At 48.4% G+C, this 18062-nt stretch overlaps 1 protein-coding gene across 2 annotated transcripts in view; it reads right to left on the bottom strand.

Moving 5' to 3' along the window:
- Positions 1 to 18062, bottom strand: part of RFX2 (regulatory factor X2) — a 65862-nt gene that overhangs the window by 23382 nt on the left and 24418 nt on the right. The window contains exons 3-6 of one of the 2 annotated variants that reach the window (XM_081846134.1): positions 16962 to 17051; positions 8688 to 8767; positions 5880 to 6144; positions 2977 to 3051 (exon numbers count right to left, since the gene is read on the bottom strand). In XM_081846134.1, coding sequence (XP_081702260.1) covers positions 2977 to 3051; positions 5880 to 6144; positions 8688 to 8767; positions 16962 to 17051 — 510 coding nt within the window. The remainder of the gene's footprint in view (positions 1 to 2976; positions 3052 to 5879; positions 6145 to 8687; positions 8768 to 16961; positions 17052 to 18062) is intronic. The other variant, XM_081846135.1, reaches the window with a different exon arrangement.

Here is an 18062-nt window from a genome sequence, read left to right as displayed (position 1 = left end):
CTGGCCTCTCTACCCACTGTTCAACCTTGGGTTGGGGGGGGGCACCTGCAGGGACGGAGGAAGGGAGATGAAGATCTGGGCTGCCAGGCGAAAAACAGTTCCCCAGCCCCGGCCTAACATGCTATAGGATGGCTTCAGATAGACCTAAGTTCAGAGTCTGCTCGATAACACACACGCTGCAATACACCGCAGCTCTTTCCTGCCCAACTGTTCCTCCCCTGAACCCAACAACTGAGAGAAGCTACCAAGAGCTCTGTGAAGGGCTAAGGAGCATGCAGTTAACTTGGCAAGTAGCAAGAAGGGGCACCACTTCAGGAGAGGACAGAAAGAGGAGCCAAGCAGAGGAAGTTCTGCTGCGACGGAAGACAGGGAAGGCTGCGGATAAGGGGGGCATTTCTGGAAGGAGCAGTGGACCAGAAGCAAAGCTTTGCAGGTGACTCGGAAGCTACAACTAATCCAGAATGCGGCAGCTAGACTGGGGACTGGGAGTGGCCGCTGAGACCATATAACACCAGTCCTGAAAGACCTACGTTGGCTCCCAGTACGTTTTGGAGCACAATTCAAAGTGTTGGTGCTGACTTTTCAATCCCTAAATGGCCTCGGCCCAGTATACCTGAAGGAGCGTCTCCACCCCCATCGTTCAGCTCCTAGGGCCTTCTGGCGGTTCCCTCCCTGCGGGACGTGAGGTTGCAGGGAACCAGGCAGAGGGCCTTCTTGGTGGTGGCGCCCGCCCTGTGGAACGCCCTCCCGTCAGATGTCAAAGGAGATAAACAACTGTGCGACTTTCTGGAGACATCTGAAGGCAGCCAGGAAGTTTTAAATGTTTGATATTTGCTGTTTCTCTATTGTGTTGGAAACCGCCCAGAGTGGCTGGTGAATAAATAAGAATATTATTATTATTTGCTGCGTTTTTATTATGTTGGAAGCCGTCCAAAGGTGCTGGGGCAACCCTGTCAGGTGGGCGGTGTACAAGTAATTTTTTTAAAAGGTAAGGGTAAAAGACCCCTGGACGGTTAAGTCCAGTCAAAGGCGGCACTCATCTGGCTTACAGGCCGAGGGAACCGGCATTTGTCCACAGACAGCTTTCTGGGTCATGTGGCCAGCAGGACTAAACCTCTTCTGGCACAATGGAACACTGTGATGGAAACCAGAGTTCATGGAGACGCCGTTTACCTTCCCGCCGCAGTGGTACCTATTTATCTACTTGCGCTGGTGTGCTTTCGAACTGCTAGGTTGGCAGGAGCTGGGACAGAGCAACGGGAGCTCACCCCGTCGTTGCGGGGATTCGAACCGCCGACCTTCTGATCAGCAAGCCCAGGAGGCGCAGTGGTTTAGACCACAGCGCCACCAGCGCCCCTGGTACAAGTAATTGATCGGTACCCAGCAGCACATACAAAGCAGTTAATATGCCACACAGGCTTAATGTTTGTGGGCGTCAATGGGCAGCTTGGCCATTGCTGTGTCTTAGGTGGCCTGCAATCACGCATGCAGAAGGTCCAAGATTTCAACCTTTAGGATCCCCAGTAGGGTTGAGAGGGAGACCCCTACATGGAACCCCGGAGAGCCCCTGACAGCCAGTGCGGGAAACACTGAACTAAATGATTCCACAGCCTGGCTTGCCCATGGCAGCATTCCGCAACTTCCTTTCAAATCAGCCCTTCGTTCAGAAGCACAGGGGCTAAAACAGGGGGCTTGGTTTATAGGGGGGAAACTGCAGCTCGGTGGCCAAGTTCACACACGGAAGGTCCTTGGCATCTCTACAATTCTATGATTGCATGACCCGCTCTGCCCGACACTGAGGTCCAGCGCCAAGGGCCTTCTGGCAGTTCCCTCCCTGCGAGAAGCCAAGTTACAGGGAACCAGGCAGAGGGCCTTTTCGGTAGTGGCGCCCGCCCTGTGGAACGCCCTCCCATCAGATGTCAAAGAGGAAAGCAAGTACCAAACTTTTAGAAGACATCTAAAGGCAGCCCTGTTTAGGGAAGCATTTAATGTTTAATAGGTTATTGTATTTTAGTGTTTTGTTGGAAGCCGCCCAGAGTGGCTGGGGAAACCCAGCCAGATGGGCGGGGTATAAATAATAAATTATTATTATTATTATTATTATTATTATTATTATTATTAACCCTGCAGAGTGGCTGCCAGTCAGTGCAGACAATACTGAGGTAGATGGATCTGATTAGGTACATGGTTCCTATATTCCATTTTGGGAGTGGGGAAGCTTCCCAGTAAATAACATGGTCCTTTCTGAGCACCTGTGGTCTATCTGTCTCTGCTGCCTTCCCAAAAACCCTCGCCTTGTCTCGTGATGTGTGCGCCTCACAAGCTCAAAACCGGGAAGCACAGTAACCGTATTTTTCGCTCTATAAGATGCACCAGACCACAAGACGCACCTAGTTTTTGGAGGAGGAAAAGAAGAAAAAATATATTCTGAATCTCAGAAGCCAGAACAGCAAGAGGGATCGCTGCGCAGCGAAAGCAGCGATCCCTCTTGCTGTTCTGGCTTCTGGGATAGCTACGCAGCCTGCATTCGCTCCATAAGACGCACACACATTTCCCCTTACTTTTTAGGAGGGAAAAAGTGAGTCTTACAGAGCAAAAAAATACAGTAATTGGCGGATCTGCGGGTGCCAGGGGGTCCGCTGCACCATTCGCGCAGCAAAAAACTACCCTAGAAACGCCAACGTTTTCAAAAGCAGGGGGCGCGTGGCTTGGCTTTTGGAAAAGAGCAGGGTCCACAGTACTTCGCTAATTGGGAACCACTGATTTAATGAATCGTTTACAGGGCTGAGGTTTGCTCCCGGCAACCGGGGGTGGGGGAGATACGTGCTTGCTTTTCAAGTGCCACAAGATGCTTGGCTTGTGCTTCGCTGCAGTAACTGGGATTCTGAAAAGCGCACAGAAGCTGGAAAACAGGGCGCCGGGGGGGGGGGGGGAGGTTGTCTGCAGAGGAGCCAGGCAGGTGGGAGGCAAACTTACATGGCTGTTCAGCAAGCTGCTTTTGTGCGACGTTATGCCTTCATTTTTTTGGAGGTTTTCAATCGCCATTTCAAGCTGGAAAAGGGGCGGCAGCAGGGCCAGAGAGAGAGAAAAAAAGAAGGGAAATCAGACATTCGGCAAACAGCCGGGGAGACCTGCCTGAGCCACTGTGAAGCCCTTCCCTCAAACAGGCGAAGTGGGGTGTGGGATCAGGCGCAGGAAAGCACGAATGTTACACTGGGGGGGGGGAGTGGAAGGCATGCAAAAGAAGCCACACAGTGCAGGTGGTATTTTTTTTGGGGGGGGAGGGGGTGCGAAAGAGAAAGAAGCAGCCCCTTGCGCTGAAAATACAGGTTTATCAGGCGTTTATATTGATTTAGAAGTCACATATCAAAACAGGAAGGCAGCGACGACTTGGGGGTTGAAAGCAGAAAGGGTTTACTCAGACCCACTGGAATTAATGGGCCCAAATTGGCCATGCTCGTTCATTTCAATGGGTACATCTAAAACCAGCATTGGATATCAGTCTTTCGGTCTCTGCCCTTTTTCACGCGAAAAAGGAATCTGCCATCACCCCCCCCCCCTTTGCCTTCTCTTCTTCAGTATTGCTCAGCTCCTTCAACTTTTCCTCAAAGCAGTCTGATCATAGCTGTCAAGCGTTCCTTATCTGGCGGGAAAGTCCCTTATCCCAGCGCCGTGTCCCGCTGCTGAACCTTATTGATGATGTCCCTTAAATTTCCCGGGTTTCAGAGGACGCAGCTCCTCTCCCTCCCTCCCTGCCGGCCAGGGAGGAGGGAGGCTCCAACCGTCTTGCTTGGCTGCGTTGCTCACCCCATAAGGAGTCTAAGAACGACTGGGGGGTGGAGCTTGCATGCCTTGTGCCGATCAAATCGGCCGCGTTGCCTGGGGACTTGCCTTTGCTCAGCGCTTCCCAGCGGAGAGGGGACGGTGGTTTTCCTTGCTGCATCCCCATTGCTGGGTTGCTGTGCTGTGGGAACCACCGCTTGAGACTTCGTTTGGCTGCTGGTTGACAAAAATCCCTCATTTTGGCTGCTGATCCCTTATTTTTGAGGCTTCTGGTCCCTTATTTTCAAATCTGTGAGTTGACAGCTATGAGTCCGATCTGCACAGCTTTAAAGCCTTTTATTTTTCCCATCTGGTTCAATGCACCGGATGTAAATGCAAAGTTTGGCAGTACCCCATGCGAGACAGAAGAGTTGCTTTTAGGTCCACCCCAATACACACCTGAGTCCCAAATGCCCATTTATCTACTGCAGCAGAGATGCTCAACTTTCGTACTTCTACTCCCAGTGGGCGCTGATCTACTATGTAAATGGGGCACTGGCCCCCCAACTTGAACCGTGTGATGCAGCGGCATAAAAAGCTAATGCTATTTACAGAAGTACAGAGTCCAGATCAGGGCGTAAAGGTACCCCCTGACCGTAAGGTCCAGTCGCGGACGACTCTGGGGTTGCGCGCTCATCTCGCTCTATAGGCCGAGGGAGCTGGCGTTTGTCCACAGACAGTTTTTCTGGGTCATGTGACCAACATGACTAAGCCGCTTCTGGTGAACCAGAGCAGCGCAAGGACCGTTTACCTTCCCGCCAGAGTGGTACCTATTTATCTACTTGCACTCTGACGTGCTTTTGAATTGCTAGGTGGGCAGGAGCTGGGACCGAGCAACGGGAGCTCACCCCGTCGCAGGGATTCGAACCGCTGACCTTCTGATCGGCAAGCCCAAGAGGCTCAGTGGTTTAGACCACAGTGCCACCGCGTCTACATTAGCTGGTAGCAGACAGATGAGTCTGAGATGAGTGTAAAGTAAAAGACAAAGGACCCCTGGACGGTTAAGTCCAGCCAAAGGCAACTATGGGGTTGTGGCGCTCATCTAGCTTTTAGGCTGACGGAGCCAGTGTTTGTCCATCAACCTTCTGATTGGCAAGCCCAAGAGGCTCAGTGGTTTAGACCACAGTGCCACCCACGTCCCTGCCCTCCTATTACTCAGCAGATGGGGAAGAACCCTAGATCAGGGGTAGGCAAACTAAGGCCAAGGGGCCGGATCCGGCCCAAATCGCCTTCTCAATCCGGCCCGCGGACGGTCCGGGAATCAGCGTGTTTTTACATGAGTAGAATGTGTCCTTTTATTTAAAATGCATCTCTGGGTTATTTGTGGGGCGTAGAAATTTATTCATATTTTTTCTCTCCAAAATATAGTCCGGCCCACCACATGGTCTGAGGGACGGTGGACCGGTCCATGGATGAAAAAGGTTGCTGACCCCTGCCCTAGACTGAGTTGACTCCATCTGCACCAACTCTGGCTCTAGCTACGGGTTCCGCCCTGCCAGTCCCAATGTCCAACAATCACCGCCGCCATCCCGAGTACGTTTCTGAGCACGATTCAAAGTGTTGGTGCTGACCTTTAAAGCCCTAAACGGCCTGGGTCCTGTATACCTGAAGGAGCGTCTCCACCCCCATCGTTCAGCCCGGACACTGAGGTCCAGCTCCAAGGGCCTTCTGGCGGTTCTCTCATTGCGAGAAGTGAGGCTACAGGGAACCAGACAGAGGGCCTTCTTGGTAGTGGCGCCCGCCCTGTGGAACGCCCTCCCTTCAGTTATCAAAGAGATAAACAACTACCTGACATTCAGAAGACATCTGAAGGCAGCCCTGATCAGGGAAGTTTTTAATATGTAACGCTGTACTGTTTTTAACACTTGATTGGGAGCCGCCCAGAGTGGCTGGGGAAACTCAGCCAGATGGGCAGGGTATAAATAATAAATTATTATTATTATTATTATTATTATTATTATTATTATTATTATTCCCTTGCAGGTGCCTGAAACACACACACCCTTCTCAGAATGCACCTCCGTCGGACTTCAAGGAGGCGGCAAGCCCCGACGTACCGTGGCTGGGGAGGAGCGCGAGGTGTGGGAGAGGGCATGCCTGGCGCTCTCCATGCCGCTGTGGATGAGGTAGGCTCCCGAGCTGGACACGATCTGGCTTCCCCCGATGTCCATCGCGATGCCCACCATGCCGTGCGAGGGGATGGTGGTGGGCGACGAGGGCCCCGTGCTCACCTGAGAGCTGCCTCCCTGCGATTCGAAGTAGGAGGAGGCACTGCTGGGGGCGTAGATCTGAGCTTCCGTGTTGTAGGAATAAGCGGCACGTCTGCCGGAAGACCGCGAAGAGACAGGAGACAAAGAGACAAGGGGTTTGGTTACAAACACATGCAGTCAGGCAGGAGGGCCTTCCGAGAGGGTCCGTGAAGACCTAAGGGTTTGAAAGTACTATCAAGAAGACTGGAAGAAACTGCCCGCGGACTGTCTCACCAGAGTGGTGCATGCTCTGGTTATCTCCCACTTGGACTACTGCAATGCACTCTACGTGGGGCTACCTTTGAAGGTGACCCGGAAACTGCAATTAATCCAGAATGCGGCAGCCAGACTGGGGACTGGGAGCGGCTGCCGAGACCACATAACACCTGTCTTGAAAGACCTACACTGGCTCCCAGTACGTTTCCAAGCACAATTCAAAGTGTTGGTGCTGACCTTTATAGTCCTAAACGGCCTTGGTCCAGTAGACCTGAAGGAGCATCTCCACCTCCATTGTTCAGCCCGGACACTGAGGTCCAGCGCCGAGGGCCTTCTGGTGGTTCCCTCATTGCGAGAAGTGAGGTTACAGGGAACCAGGCAGAGGGCCTTTTTGGTAGTGGCGCCCGCCCTGTGGAACACCCTCCCTTCAGATGTGAAGGAAATAAGCAGCTATCTTCTCTTTAAAAGACATCTGAAGGCAGCCCTGTTCAGGGAAGTTTTTAATATTTAACGCTGTATTGTTTTTAATACTTGATTGGGAGCCACCCAGAGTGGCTGGGGAAACTCAGCCAGATGGGTGGGGTATAAATAATAAATTATTATTATAAAGTCTATTTAGCTAAATATTGTATCATAAGATAAGCAGAATCACTTGAAAGTATCATATAGGCCTAGGATTATAGTAAGAATTAACTGTAAATATTATGGATTCAGATAATAACGAAAAGAGAATGAAGATAGTAAATTGATGGAGTTAATTTGATTAGAAACAGGATATTGGAGAGCTGTTAGAAGGTGATTCATTGAAACTCAGTAAGGGGGAATAGAGGAAGTCAGTTAACAATGTAAATTAAAATAGGACTTAAAGTAATAGGTGCTTATATGTTTGTTTTTGTTATTCCTTTTTAGTACTGTAATGTTTTTCTCTTTTTTTGTCTGTTATAGTTGTTATAAATTTGGAAAATCAATTTTAAAATTTTGGGGGGAAAGGGGGTTTGAAAGTACTTTCCCCAAAAAACCAGAGTCCTTTCTGTTGGGGATAATTCAAGATCTCAATATATCATCCAAAGTCCGTATTGTGATCTTGCTTCCATAATTTTTGACCTGGCAATATATTGCAAATCAGGGTGTGTGTTTGTGTGTGCTATACAAAAGTCACAATACTGGGGGGCGGGGGGGGGGCGGGAAGGACCATGAAGCATGTAAATAGCTTCATCCTTGTTCCAGGCATTGTGATATATCGGTATATTGTGATGTTAAGCTGGTGATAATATCACAAAGTTGAAAACCTGATATTGCCCTGGGAAATGATTTATAATGAATTGAAAAAAATGTTTAAAAGTACTCCCCCCCCCCCCGCCCCAAGTCCTTTCTGTTGGGGATAATTCAGACTGAAATTCCCAGGTGTCAAAAAAGGTTATTTATGTATGCTACAACTGCGGCCCGAATTTTATCTGTCATGAATTCTTATGGCATTCAGATCCACTGGATGTTCCCACCACCACAGGAAAAAAAGGATGAAAAAGCATTCCTCTTTCCACGTTTCTCCCCCCGCCCGGCATTCATTATTTTATACACATTGATCGTGTCTCCTCTTAATAGCCTTCTCTCTAAACTAAAAAACTACCCTGAGTTCCTCGGGGGGTGGGGGCAGGCAGAGGCAGAGGAGGGAAGGTGCTCAGACATGCTATAGATATGGTACGTTGCCCCAGTATTCACCTGGATGAAGGGAGGACGGGGTGTGTGTTCGAATCAAAACAAAAAACAAATACCGTATTGGCCCGAATATTAGCCACGCCTGAATATAAGCCGCACCTTTAAAATTCAAGGGGGGGGGGAGAGGAAAAAAGGAAAAAAGCCGAACATAAGCTGCTCCCTTAAAATTCCACAGGCACTCACACCTGTTCCGTCTTACCGTACGTCTGTTCCGGCAGCGATGTCGTAAAAGCCATTTTTTTGTAAGGTCGCGAATTTAAGCCGCCTTTTAACTTTTCACGGTTGGAATTTGGGGAAAACAGTGAGGCTTATATTCAGGCCAATATGGTACAGTGGTGCCCCGCAAGACGAACGCCTCGCAAGACGGAAAACCCGCTAGACCAAAGGGTTTTCTGTTTTGGAGGCGCTTCGCAAAACAAATTTCCCTATGGGCTTGCTTCGCAAGACGAAAATGTCTTGCGAGTTCCTGCGGGGTTTTTCCCCTCCCCCCCCTTTTGCTAAGCCGCTTATCAGCGGATCCGCTAAAAGCCGCTAAACCGCTAATAGCGCTAATCCGCTAAGCTGTCAATGGCTTGCTTCGCAAGACGAAAAAACCGCTATACGAGGAGCCTCACGGAACGGATTAATTTCGTCTTGCGAGGCACCACTGTAACTGGGAGGGGAGGGGAGGGAAGGGATACTTACATGGTCCCATTGGTATAGACAGCTTCTCCTCCTTCGACGTACTGGACTTGAGCTGGATAGACGTGCTGTACCGTTTGCACCTAAGAGAAAGGCACAGAGATGGGAGCAGCCATGAAATCTTGCCTCTGTGCCTCTACAACAGAATCAGCATCTCGCCAGCTCCCTGGACTGGGAGGCGGAAAGGAGGGGAAAACATTCTCGTGTCACTGCACCCCAGCTGAGCAAAAGCCTCTTCCACGACACAATTCTAAGACCAGCAAAGGAACCGGGAAGATGGAAGAGGAGTTCAAGGAGCAGGGGGAATCTTTTAACAACTCTATGCTATGTGGAAAGAAACTTTTATTGAGGGTGAAAGAGGAAAGCGCAAAATATGGTCTGAAGCTCAACATCAAAAAAACGAAGATCATGGCCCCTGGTCCCATCACCTCCTGGTAAATAGAAGGGGAAGAAATGGAGGCAGTGAGAGATTTTAATTTCTTGGGCTCCATGATCACTGCAGATGGTGACAGCAGTCACGAAATTAAAAGACGCCTGCTCCTTGGGAGAAAAGCAATGACAAACCTAGACAGCAGCTTAAAAAGCAGAGACATCACCTTGCCAACAAAGGTCCGTATAGTAAAAGCTAAGGTTTTCCCAGTAGTGATGTATGGAAGTGAGAGCTGGACCATAAAGAAGGCTGATTGCTGAAGAATGGATGCGTTTGAATTCTGGTGCTGGAGGAGACTCAAGAGTCCCATGGACTGCAAGAAGATCAAACCTCTCCATTCGGAAGGAAATCAGCCCTGAGTGCTCACTGGAAGGACAGATCCTGAAGCTGAGGCCCCAATACTTTGGCCGCCTCATGAGAAGAGAAGACTCCCTGGAAAAGACCCTGATGTTGGGAAAGATGGAGGGCACAAGGAGAAGGGGACGAAAGAGGACGAGATGGTGGGACAGTGTTCTTGAAGCTACCAGCATGAGTTTGACCAAACTGAGGGGGGCAGTGGAATACAGAAATGCCTGGCATGTTCTGGTCCATGGGGTCACGAAGAGTTGGACACGACTAAACGACTAAACAACAACATGTTTATGTGGACAAATAAAACGATAGAGCGTGTGCTTCTCCATTGCCTATACTATGGAGACATTCATATTAGCGATGTTATGAGAATTATAAGGTCTAAGATATAAAATAAATGTTCATAAATGGACCATAGGAAACACATACATAAATATATAGAACCACATGTCTGAAACCGTACAGGAAAACAGTCCTAAAGCCATTCTGACTCTTTCAGTGACCTCAAATATTCCTCTGCAGTTTGGATGGGAATGGGAAAAGCCTCCCCATTGTCTCTGTGCTCACGAATCCAGCCTTAAGGGCACATTTGGGTATGAATAGGGTGAGCCTGTGACCTGGACTCAGGAATCAAGTATTTATCATCACAAAATTTAAAAATAAATTCCTTCTAGTAGCAGCTTAGAAACCAACTAAGTTTGTTATTGGTATGAGCTTTCGTGTGCATGCACACTTCTTCACGAAAGCTCATACCAATATGAGGTGCTGCTTATGGGACACGGGTGGCGCTGTGGGTTTAACCACAGAGCCTAGGACTTGCTGACTAGGACTAGGTTGGCGGTTCGAATCCCTGCAACGGGGTGAGCTCCCATTGCTCGGTCCCTGCTCCTGCCAACCTAGCAGTTCGAAAACACGTCAAAGTGCAAGTAGGTAAATAGGTACCGCTCCAGCGGGAAGGTAAACGGCATTTCCATGCGCTGCTCTGGTTTGCCAGAAGCGGCTTAGTCATGCTGGCCACATGACCCGGAAGCTGTAAGCTGGCTCCTTCGGCCAATAAAGCGAGATGAGCGCCGCAACCCCAGAGTCAGTCACGACTGGACCTAATGGTCAGGGGTCTCTTAAGGTGCTACTGGAAGGAATTTTTTTATTTTGTTTCGACTACGGCAGACTAACACGGCTACCTACCTGTAACTATCATCACCAAAGAACGGTCAGGCTGTCCAGGTAAACCCATTAACAGGTTTCCTGCCAGACAGGATTCTGCTGTAGACTGCCCCTTCTGTGACCTATGTAGGAGGTATTTGGGGGGTGGTCTTGAGCTACAGGGTGGCAATTTTTTAAAGTCTATATAAGAGCTTGCGCCCCAATGTTCTGGGTTCCTCCTCCCTCCTGCGTGGGGCGGTGAACACCCTGTTGCAACAGTTCAGGCTTACTAGCTGTTTTGCTTCTCAAACTCTTGGGTCACGGGCTTTTGGGTACCCCATAAGGGAAAAAGAGCAGTTTTTTCTTGTAACAGCCGCATCTCCCCACTACTCCATTCAGTACCCAAGGTGCACAGGACAATTCTACACCTGTCAGATACCAACCCTGCTACAACATACGTTGCCAGATTCTGCACAGCAGGGTTAGAAATTTGTTGGCCTGTGCCACAAACTAGATTTAATGAACACTCACATCAGAGTGCTCTCTAAATTGATAGTTATAGTCCTTTCCATACTAATCTTTTATGCTTTTCCACATCCGTTAATGCTCCTAACCCCTCTTTTAGATTATTTTAGTTTCTTTTAATTTTTCTTCTATAGTTCTTTAGATATACCTTCTGTTTTAATACTTTTTAGCTTTCCAAAACATTTTATAGATTCTAAATGACTGTGCCCCACCCTACTTATGCTGGTCTATGACCGTGATAAAGATTTGATTGATTGACATGTTACGGGATGTTGTTGCTCAAGTCAATCTTTTTACACAGTTTTTTTTTTTTAATGTAATGTTGGAATTTTAAGTATTGCAATTCTGCTGTTATTGACTATAACTTAGTAACTGTAATTGCTGAGAGCAAATTTCTGCGAACTATTATTTATTGATGTTCTGAGAGTTTATTTAATTGTGCGCCACTATATTCTAATGAATTGTTGAATGTTACTTTATTTGATATGCTGTTTCTTTTAATCCACAATTTTAATTATGATTAATTTGTACTGGATCAGGTTGCCAGAAGATGTTGGTCTGTGTTGATTATTTTGTTGTTTTCCCAGATTCGAAACCACCTTGTGCACAGCAATATAGGAAGGCAGCATGCAAATTGAAAGTGAAATGAAAAATGAAATCAAAACATCGGGCTTTCAGAGGGGCATTCAGCAAAATAAGAACGCAGAGGAAAAACAATTCCGCATTGTGTTTTTGCTTCCCTTGTTCCTTGCAACTGAAAACGGGCATTATCTTTCTGGTGCTCCCCCCCTTCAAATTCTTACACAGAGTTCATTTCCCCCTTTTTGCTGGCTTCAAAATCAATTTTGATGCTGCTGTGTTTATCGATGGATTTTAGATTCGTGTATGAGCATGCACGGTGACGTATTGTTTTAAATAAATAAATATTGCTCATGGTTGGTTAATACGGGGCGGGGAGGTTTTAAAAAAAAAAACAACTGGGACTGCATTTTGTATTTTTATCCAGCTTGCAAATTGCCCAGAGGTTTTAAGTTGACGGGCAGTCTATACACTCAAGATAAATAAATGAACACAGAAGAATTACCTACATTGGCTCCCAGTATGTTTCTGGGCACAATTCAAAGTGTTGGTGCTGACCTTTCAAGCCCTAAACGGCCTCTGCCCAGTATACCTGAAGGAGCGTCTCCACCCCCATCGTTCTGCCCGGACGCTGAGGTTCAGTTCCGAGGGTCTTCTGGTGGTTCCCTCAATGCGAGAAGCAAAGCTACAGGGAACCAGGCAGAGGGCCTTCTCAGTAGTGGCACCCGCCCTGTGGAACGCCCTCCCATCAGATGTCAAAGCGATAAACAACTACCTGACATTCAGAAGACATCTTAAGGCAGCCCTATTCAGGGAAGTTTTTAATGTGTGATATCTTAGTGTATTTTTGGTTTCTATGGAAGCCGCCCAGAGTGGCTGGGGAAACCCAGCCAGATGGGCGGGGTACAAATAATAAACTATTATTATTATTATTGTTGTTATTATTATTATTAATTATTATAAATCCCGGTTGCAAATCAACAATGGCAACTGAGCAGTTCTATGCAGTTTGCAAGAGTTTTAATGACATCTCTGGGACTTTTCCCGTTCAAGTGGTTTTGCCGTCGGTTTGTGAGCTGTGCAAATAAGCTTTCATCTCAGCCGACACTCAGATTATACCACTTTGCATATTTTTTTTAAAGAATTCAAATAATTTTATTTTCATTTAAATAAATGTTAAAAAACACACAAGTGACTTAGTTAAGAGAACGATATTGCTGACCTACTGAGCAAAAGAGTCGGATAGGTTTTACATTTCCTGTGGCATCCAACACCCAGAATTTGTGCTGGGACACAGAGACTCTGCCTACCAATTCTGCCTATCCAGTAGACTCTAAAAAAATTACATTCACAGGCACACAGGTTACTGGATTTGGGCTTGTTTTGGGTGTGCTGGAGTTGGACAGAAAGCAGTAACGACAGGACAGGAATAGCCACATGGTGGCACTGGGAGCTGCGTTAAGAGTCCCTAGCAATTTTCAGAGCTTGCCTTTTGGAGTCAGGAAGGCTGAGGGTCACTGCCAGCCAACTTCCCCCCACCGGTGCTCCCTTAAAGGATGTTGTACAGTGGTGCCTCGCAAGACGAAATTAATTCGTTCCGCAAGTTTTTTATCTTGCGAGCTTTTCATCTTGCGAAGCACGGTTTCCCATAGGAATGCATCGAAAATCAATTAATGCGTTCCTATGGAGACCGCTTGCCAGGCTGGCGGTGCGGAGAAGGGCTTTTCTCCCCACCGCAAGCCTTCAGGACAGGTACGGGAACAGAGGGGAAGGCGCGCAGCGCTTCTCCTCTGTTCCCAGGGCTTGCGGTGGGAGGACGGTTTTTCCTCCCCACGCCAACATTCAGAACAGCATTCTGAAAGTTGGCTGTGGGAAGGAAAACCCTCCTCCCACTGCAAGTCTTCAGGACAGCCATCCGAAGGCTGGCGCGGGGAGAAGGTCTCTCCGCCCCACCGCCAGCCTTCGGAGCAGCCTTCAGAGCAGCCTTCGGAGGAGGTCCGAGGACAGTGGGGAAGATGCGCTGCGCTTCCCCGCTGTCCCGGAGATTTCCCTATGGGCTTTCGGCTTGCGAAGGAAGCCCATAGGGAAATTCGTTTTGCGAAGCGCCTCCAAAACAGAAAACCCTTTCGTCTAGTGGGTTTTCCGTCTTGCGAGGCGTTCGTCTTGCGGGGCACCACTATATTCAGACAGGCATTTCATGCTTGGTTTGGGGGGTGGGGAAAGCGCTGGCTCTTGTAGTTTTTGACTTAAGGCAGCCTTCCTCCACCAAGTGCCGCCTGCATGTTTTGGACTACAAGTCCCATCATCCCTGGCCATGTTGGCTGGGGCTGATGGGATTTGTGGTCCAACAACGTTTGAGTGCACCAAGTTGGGGATGGCAGGTTTGAGGTGTTTCCTGATTTGACTTTGCGTGATTTCTGTGCTCCAAACTTTGAGGATGCCGATCAAACACCAGGTCATAAATAATCTATAGATACATATGTCAACTACAGTCACACCTCGGGTTAAATATGCTTCAGGTTGAGGGTTTTCAGGTTACGCTCCATGGTGACCCGAAAGTAACAGAACACTGAATTGAAGGCACAAGACAGGGGTTGATCATCAGGTGAGCTGTGCACAGGTGAGCTGCATGCAAGCTGCCGGCCAGCCCTGTGGAGCCTCCTTTTATTGAGACAAATACGGTGGGGCCCCGCAAGACGAACGCCTTGCAAGACGGAAAACCCGCTAGACGAAAGGGTTTTCCGTTTTGGAGGCGCTTCGCTAAACGAATTTCCCTATGGGCTTGCTTCGCAAGACGAAATGTCTTGCGAGTTCCTGCGGGTTTTTTCCCCCTTCCCCCCCCTTTTCCTAAGCCCTAAGCCGCTTATCAGCTGATCCGCTGATAAACCGCTTATCAGCTGATCCGCTAAAAGCCGCTAAACCGCTAATAGCTCTAATCCGCTAAGCTGTCAATGGGCTTGCTTCGCAAGACGAAAAAACTGCTATACGAAGAGCCTCACGGAACGGATTAATTTCGTCTTGCGAGGCACCACTGTATGCAAACCAGGCAAATACTTTTCGGGCTGTGACCTTTACACATCTTCGGTTCCGAGATCGTGGGGTGGTACAAAGTTATTTTGGCACCTGTTTCCACCGCGTCATTTTCCCCTTGCACGGTGTATGACGAAGGAGACAAAAGGTCTCAGGGACAAAGGTTACAGACAGGACACCGCAGACTACTGAGACCACAAAAGGTTAGACAGAGGGAACGATGTCCAGAGAGTGATGTCTGGGGGGGGGGGTGCCCGACACCCCAGGGTCACGCGTGCAGGCAGACTGTGGCTGCCTGCGGGTGGCGAGTGTGCTCCCTCCGAACCCCACTCCGCGATCATCCCTACAGAACACATTACTTCCAGGTTTCGCCACTCGCGCATGCGCTCAAAATGATGTCACGTGCATGCGCAGAAGCGGCAAATCGCGACCCGCACAGTCGCGGTTTGTGTTCTACTCAGGATGCGAACGGGGCTCCAGAACAGATCCCATTCGCGTCCAGAGGTACCACTGTAATTCAGAGCAGGCCTGTATTTATTAGGTGACTTCCCAAATTATCAAAAGAAGAGAGAATTTATTACAAGAAAATCCTGCCGCTTCAGATTTACGTTTTGAAAAATGTGTCTACTCAGAAGTATGTGTCCCTGAGTTCAATGGTACTTACTCCCAGGTAGTGGGGGGACTGGAACCTCAATGAATACCTCATTTTTAAGGTGCTGAGTAGGACCTTTCTGGTTAGATAGATTCTTTATTGTCATTACACAAGTGCAACATTGCACAAGTGCAACGAAATTGGTTGAAATTCATCTGGAAATTTTTCTTTTTTCTTTTCCTTTAACTGTGTAGCAACACTACTTAAGCTCAGAGAATGATGCTCGTCTGAATGCAGTGCGTCCAGTTAACGTATTTGTACAATCGTACATTGGTTTTCGAACAGCTCAGTTCACAAACAACTTGGAACTCGAACGCCACAAACCCGGAAGTAGGTGCTCCGGTTTGCAAACTTTGCCTCGGAAGCCAAAAATCCAACGCACCTTCCGATAGGGTTAAGGACGCTCCTGCAGCCAATCGGAAGCTGCACCTTAGTTCCTGAAATATACTCAGAGTCGAGAGTGGATTTCATGCTCTTTGTTCAGCTCATAGTGGTGAGGATGAATGAATGTCCCCTCAAAGTATCTGCTTTATATACATTATTTACACAATGGGCTGCACGTGATTGGCTAATTCCAGAATTCTCCTGTAGGCCAATCAGGTTGTGGATTCACTTCCATCTGGAGCTGGATTGGGTGGACCAATCATACTGCTGCATTGTTCGAGGACCAATCAGACTGCTGCATTCTGAATCCTATTGTTCTGGGACCAATCAGACTATTGCATTTTGGATCCTATTCAACTCAGTACATAACAGTTCCTGAACATTTCAGAAGTTGAATGGACTTCCGGAACGCGTTCTGTTCGAAAACCAAGGTACGGCTGTATCCTGAACTTGCATGTTCATAAAAAGGGGTTTTTTTTAAATTGTAGCTAATCTGTGGCTTTAAAAGGGGCAGGGGGGCAGAGAGAGATAGACTAATAAAGGAACTAATGCTTTTCCCATTTACAGACACTTCCCTGTTTGGGTCCCCAGAGGCAATCTTCATTCAATGAGAAGTTTGTGTTCAAGACAGAATGCAGCTAGCCTAAACTTGTCCACAGCTGTTTTAAGGAAGCATGCCTCAAAAGTCAAGAGGCGTTCTTTTTTTAATTTAAATTTAAGGTTATATTATGTTCTTACGCTATTATCCCCAAACTAAGACATTTGAAAGGGACGCGGGTGGCGCTGTGGGTTAAACCACAGAGCCTAGGACTTGCTGATCAGAAGGTTGGCGGTTCGAATCCCCGCGATGACGGGGTGAGCTCCCGTTGCTCGGTCCCTGCTCCTGCCAACCTAGCAGTTCAAAAGCACATCAAAGTGCAAGTAGATAAATAGGTACCGCTCAGGCGGGAAGGTAAACGGCGTTTCCGTGTGCTGCTCTGGTTTGCTAGAAGCGGCTTAGTCCTGCTGGCCACATGACTCGGAAGCTGTACGCTGGCTCCCTCGGCCGATAAAGCGAGATGAGCGCCGCAACCCCAGAGTCGGCCACGACTGGACCTAATGGTCAGGGGTCCCTTTACCTTTTACTAAGACATCTGATGGTGCGATATGATCTATTCTTTTCCGTTTGACTTTCTTCCATTACCTGCTGTGGAACTTGCTGAACTCTGGGGACGGACAGCTGCTGCATTTGCGCCCCTTTCGGAGTGGAGCCTGTCGCCTGCACCAAAACCCTCTGGAAGACAAACAAAGACGGAATCACCCTTTCTGATGCCTTTACATTTACAAAAGCACCTCTCTGCTAACATCCCCCGAGGCAGTCTTCAACACGCATATAAACCCTACCAGGAAACACATCGGAATCTAACAATAAGCCAAAAATTAAATCAGCCTGCAAGCGGCTCGCTGTGTCCAACAGAGGCTGCCGCTGAACAATTGGCAAACACTGAAGAATACACACGAAACCCTGGCTCTTTCCAGACATCACCAGTAAACTATGGTTTTAAAACCATCGCTTGTGCTTTCATACGTAAAAAGCCAGGCCATGGTTTAGAACTGGCTGTTTCCCATCCACTCCCCACTCCCATTTCTACAGGGCAGGGGCCTCTGGAAGCAGAGTTAGGGTTATAACCGTGGCTTGTCAAATGAGGAAGCGCACAAAACCGTGGTTTGCAAACTCATTTCACGCCATGTAGAGCCACTGCACATCAGAGGTACAGCCATGCCATGAGAAAACTATTTTGGTGTTTTCGGATGCCACGAGACAATAGCTGACAGCCGCATCGGACGTTTGGCTTCCGAAAAACGTTCGAAAACCGGAACACTCACTTCCAGGTTTTCGGCATTCGGGAGCCAATTTGTTCGTCGACTGAGCCGTTCACGAACCAAGGTTCCACCATCACTGCAAATTTCGAAGGACGGCTGTGTTTCAGTTTGCTCGTATCTTCCAGGAAGTGCAAATTCAATAGGCTTGCCTTTGAATGTGAACATGAATCTAATTTCTCCTCCACCCTTCGCCCCACCTGCTCCAGACCCTGCAACCTGCCCCATCCATATAGATCAGGGGTTGTCAGCCCGGTCCCTACCGCCCACTAGTGGGCGTTTCAGGACTCTAGGTGGGCAGTAGGGGGTTCTACGGCACAAGCTGAATCCTCCTTCCATTGAGCACTGGTGGGCGGTAAGGAACTTTCACCATCAAGAAAGATGCATTAGTGGGTGGAAGGTATAAAAAGGTTGACTACCCTTC

This window comes from Podarcis erhardii (assembly GCF_964252035.2).
Source record: "Podarcis erhardii genome assembly, chromosome: 18".
NCBI lineage: Eukaryota > Metazoa > Chordata > Lepidosauria > Squamata > Lacertidae > Podarcis > Podarcis erhardii.
The sequence above is the reverse complement of the archived record's forward strand: the minus strand, read 5'-3'. Positions and strand labels throughout refer to the sequence as shown.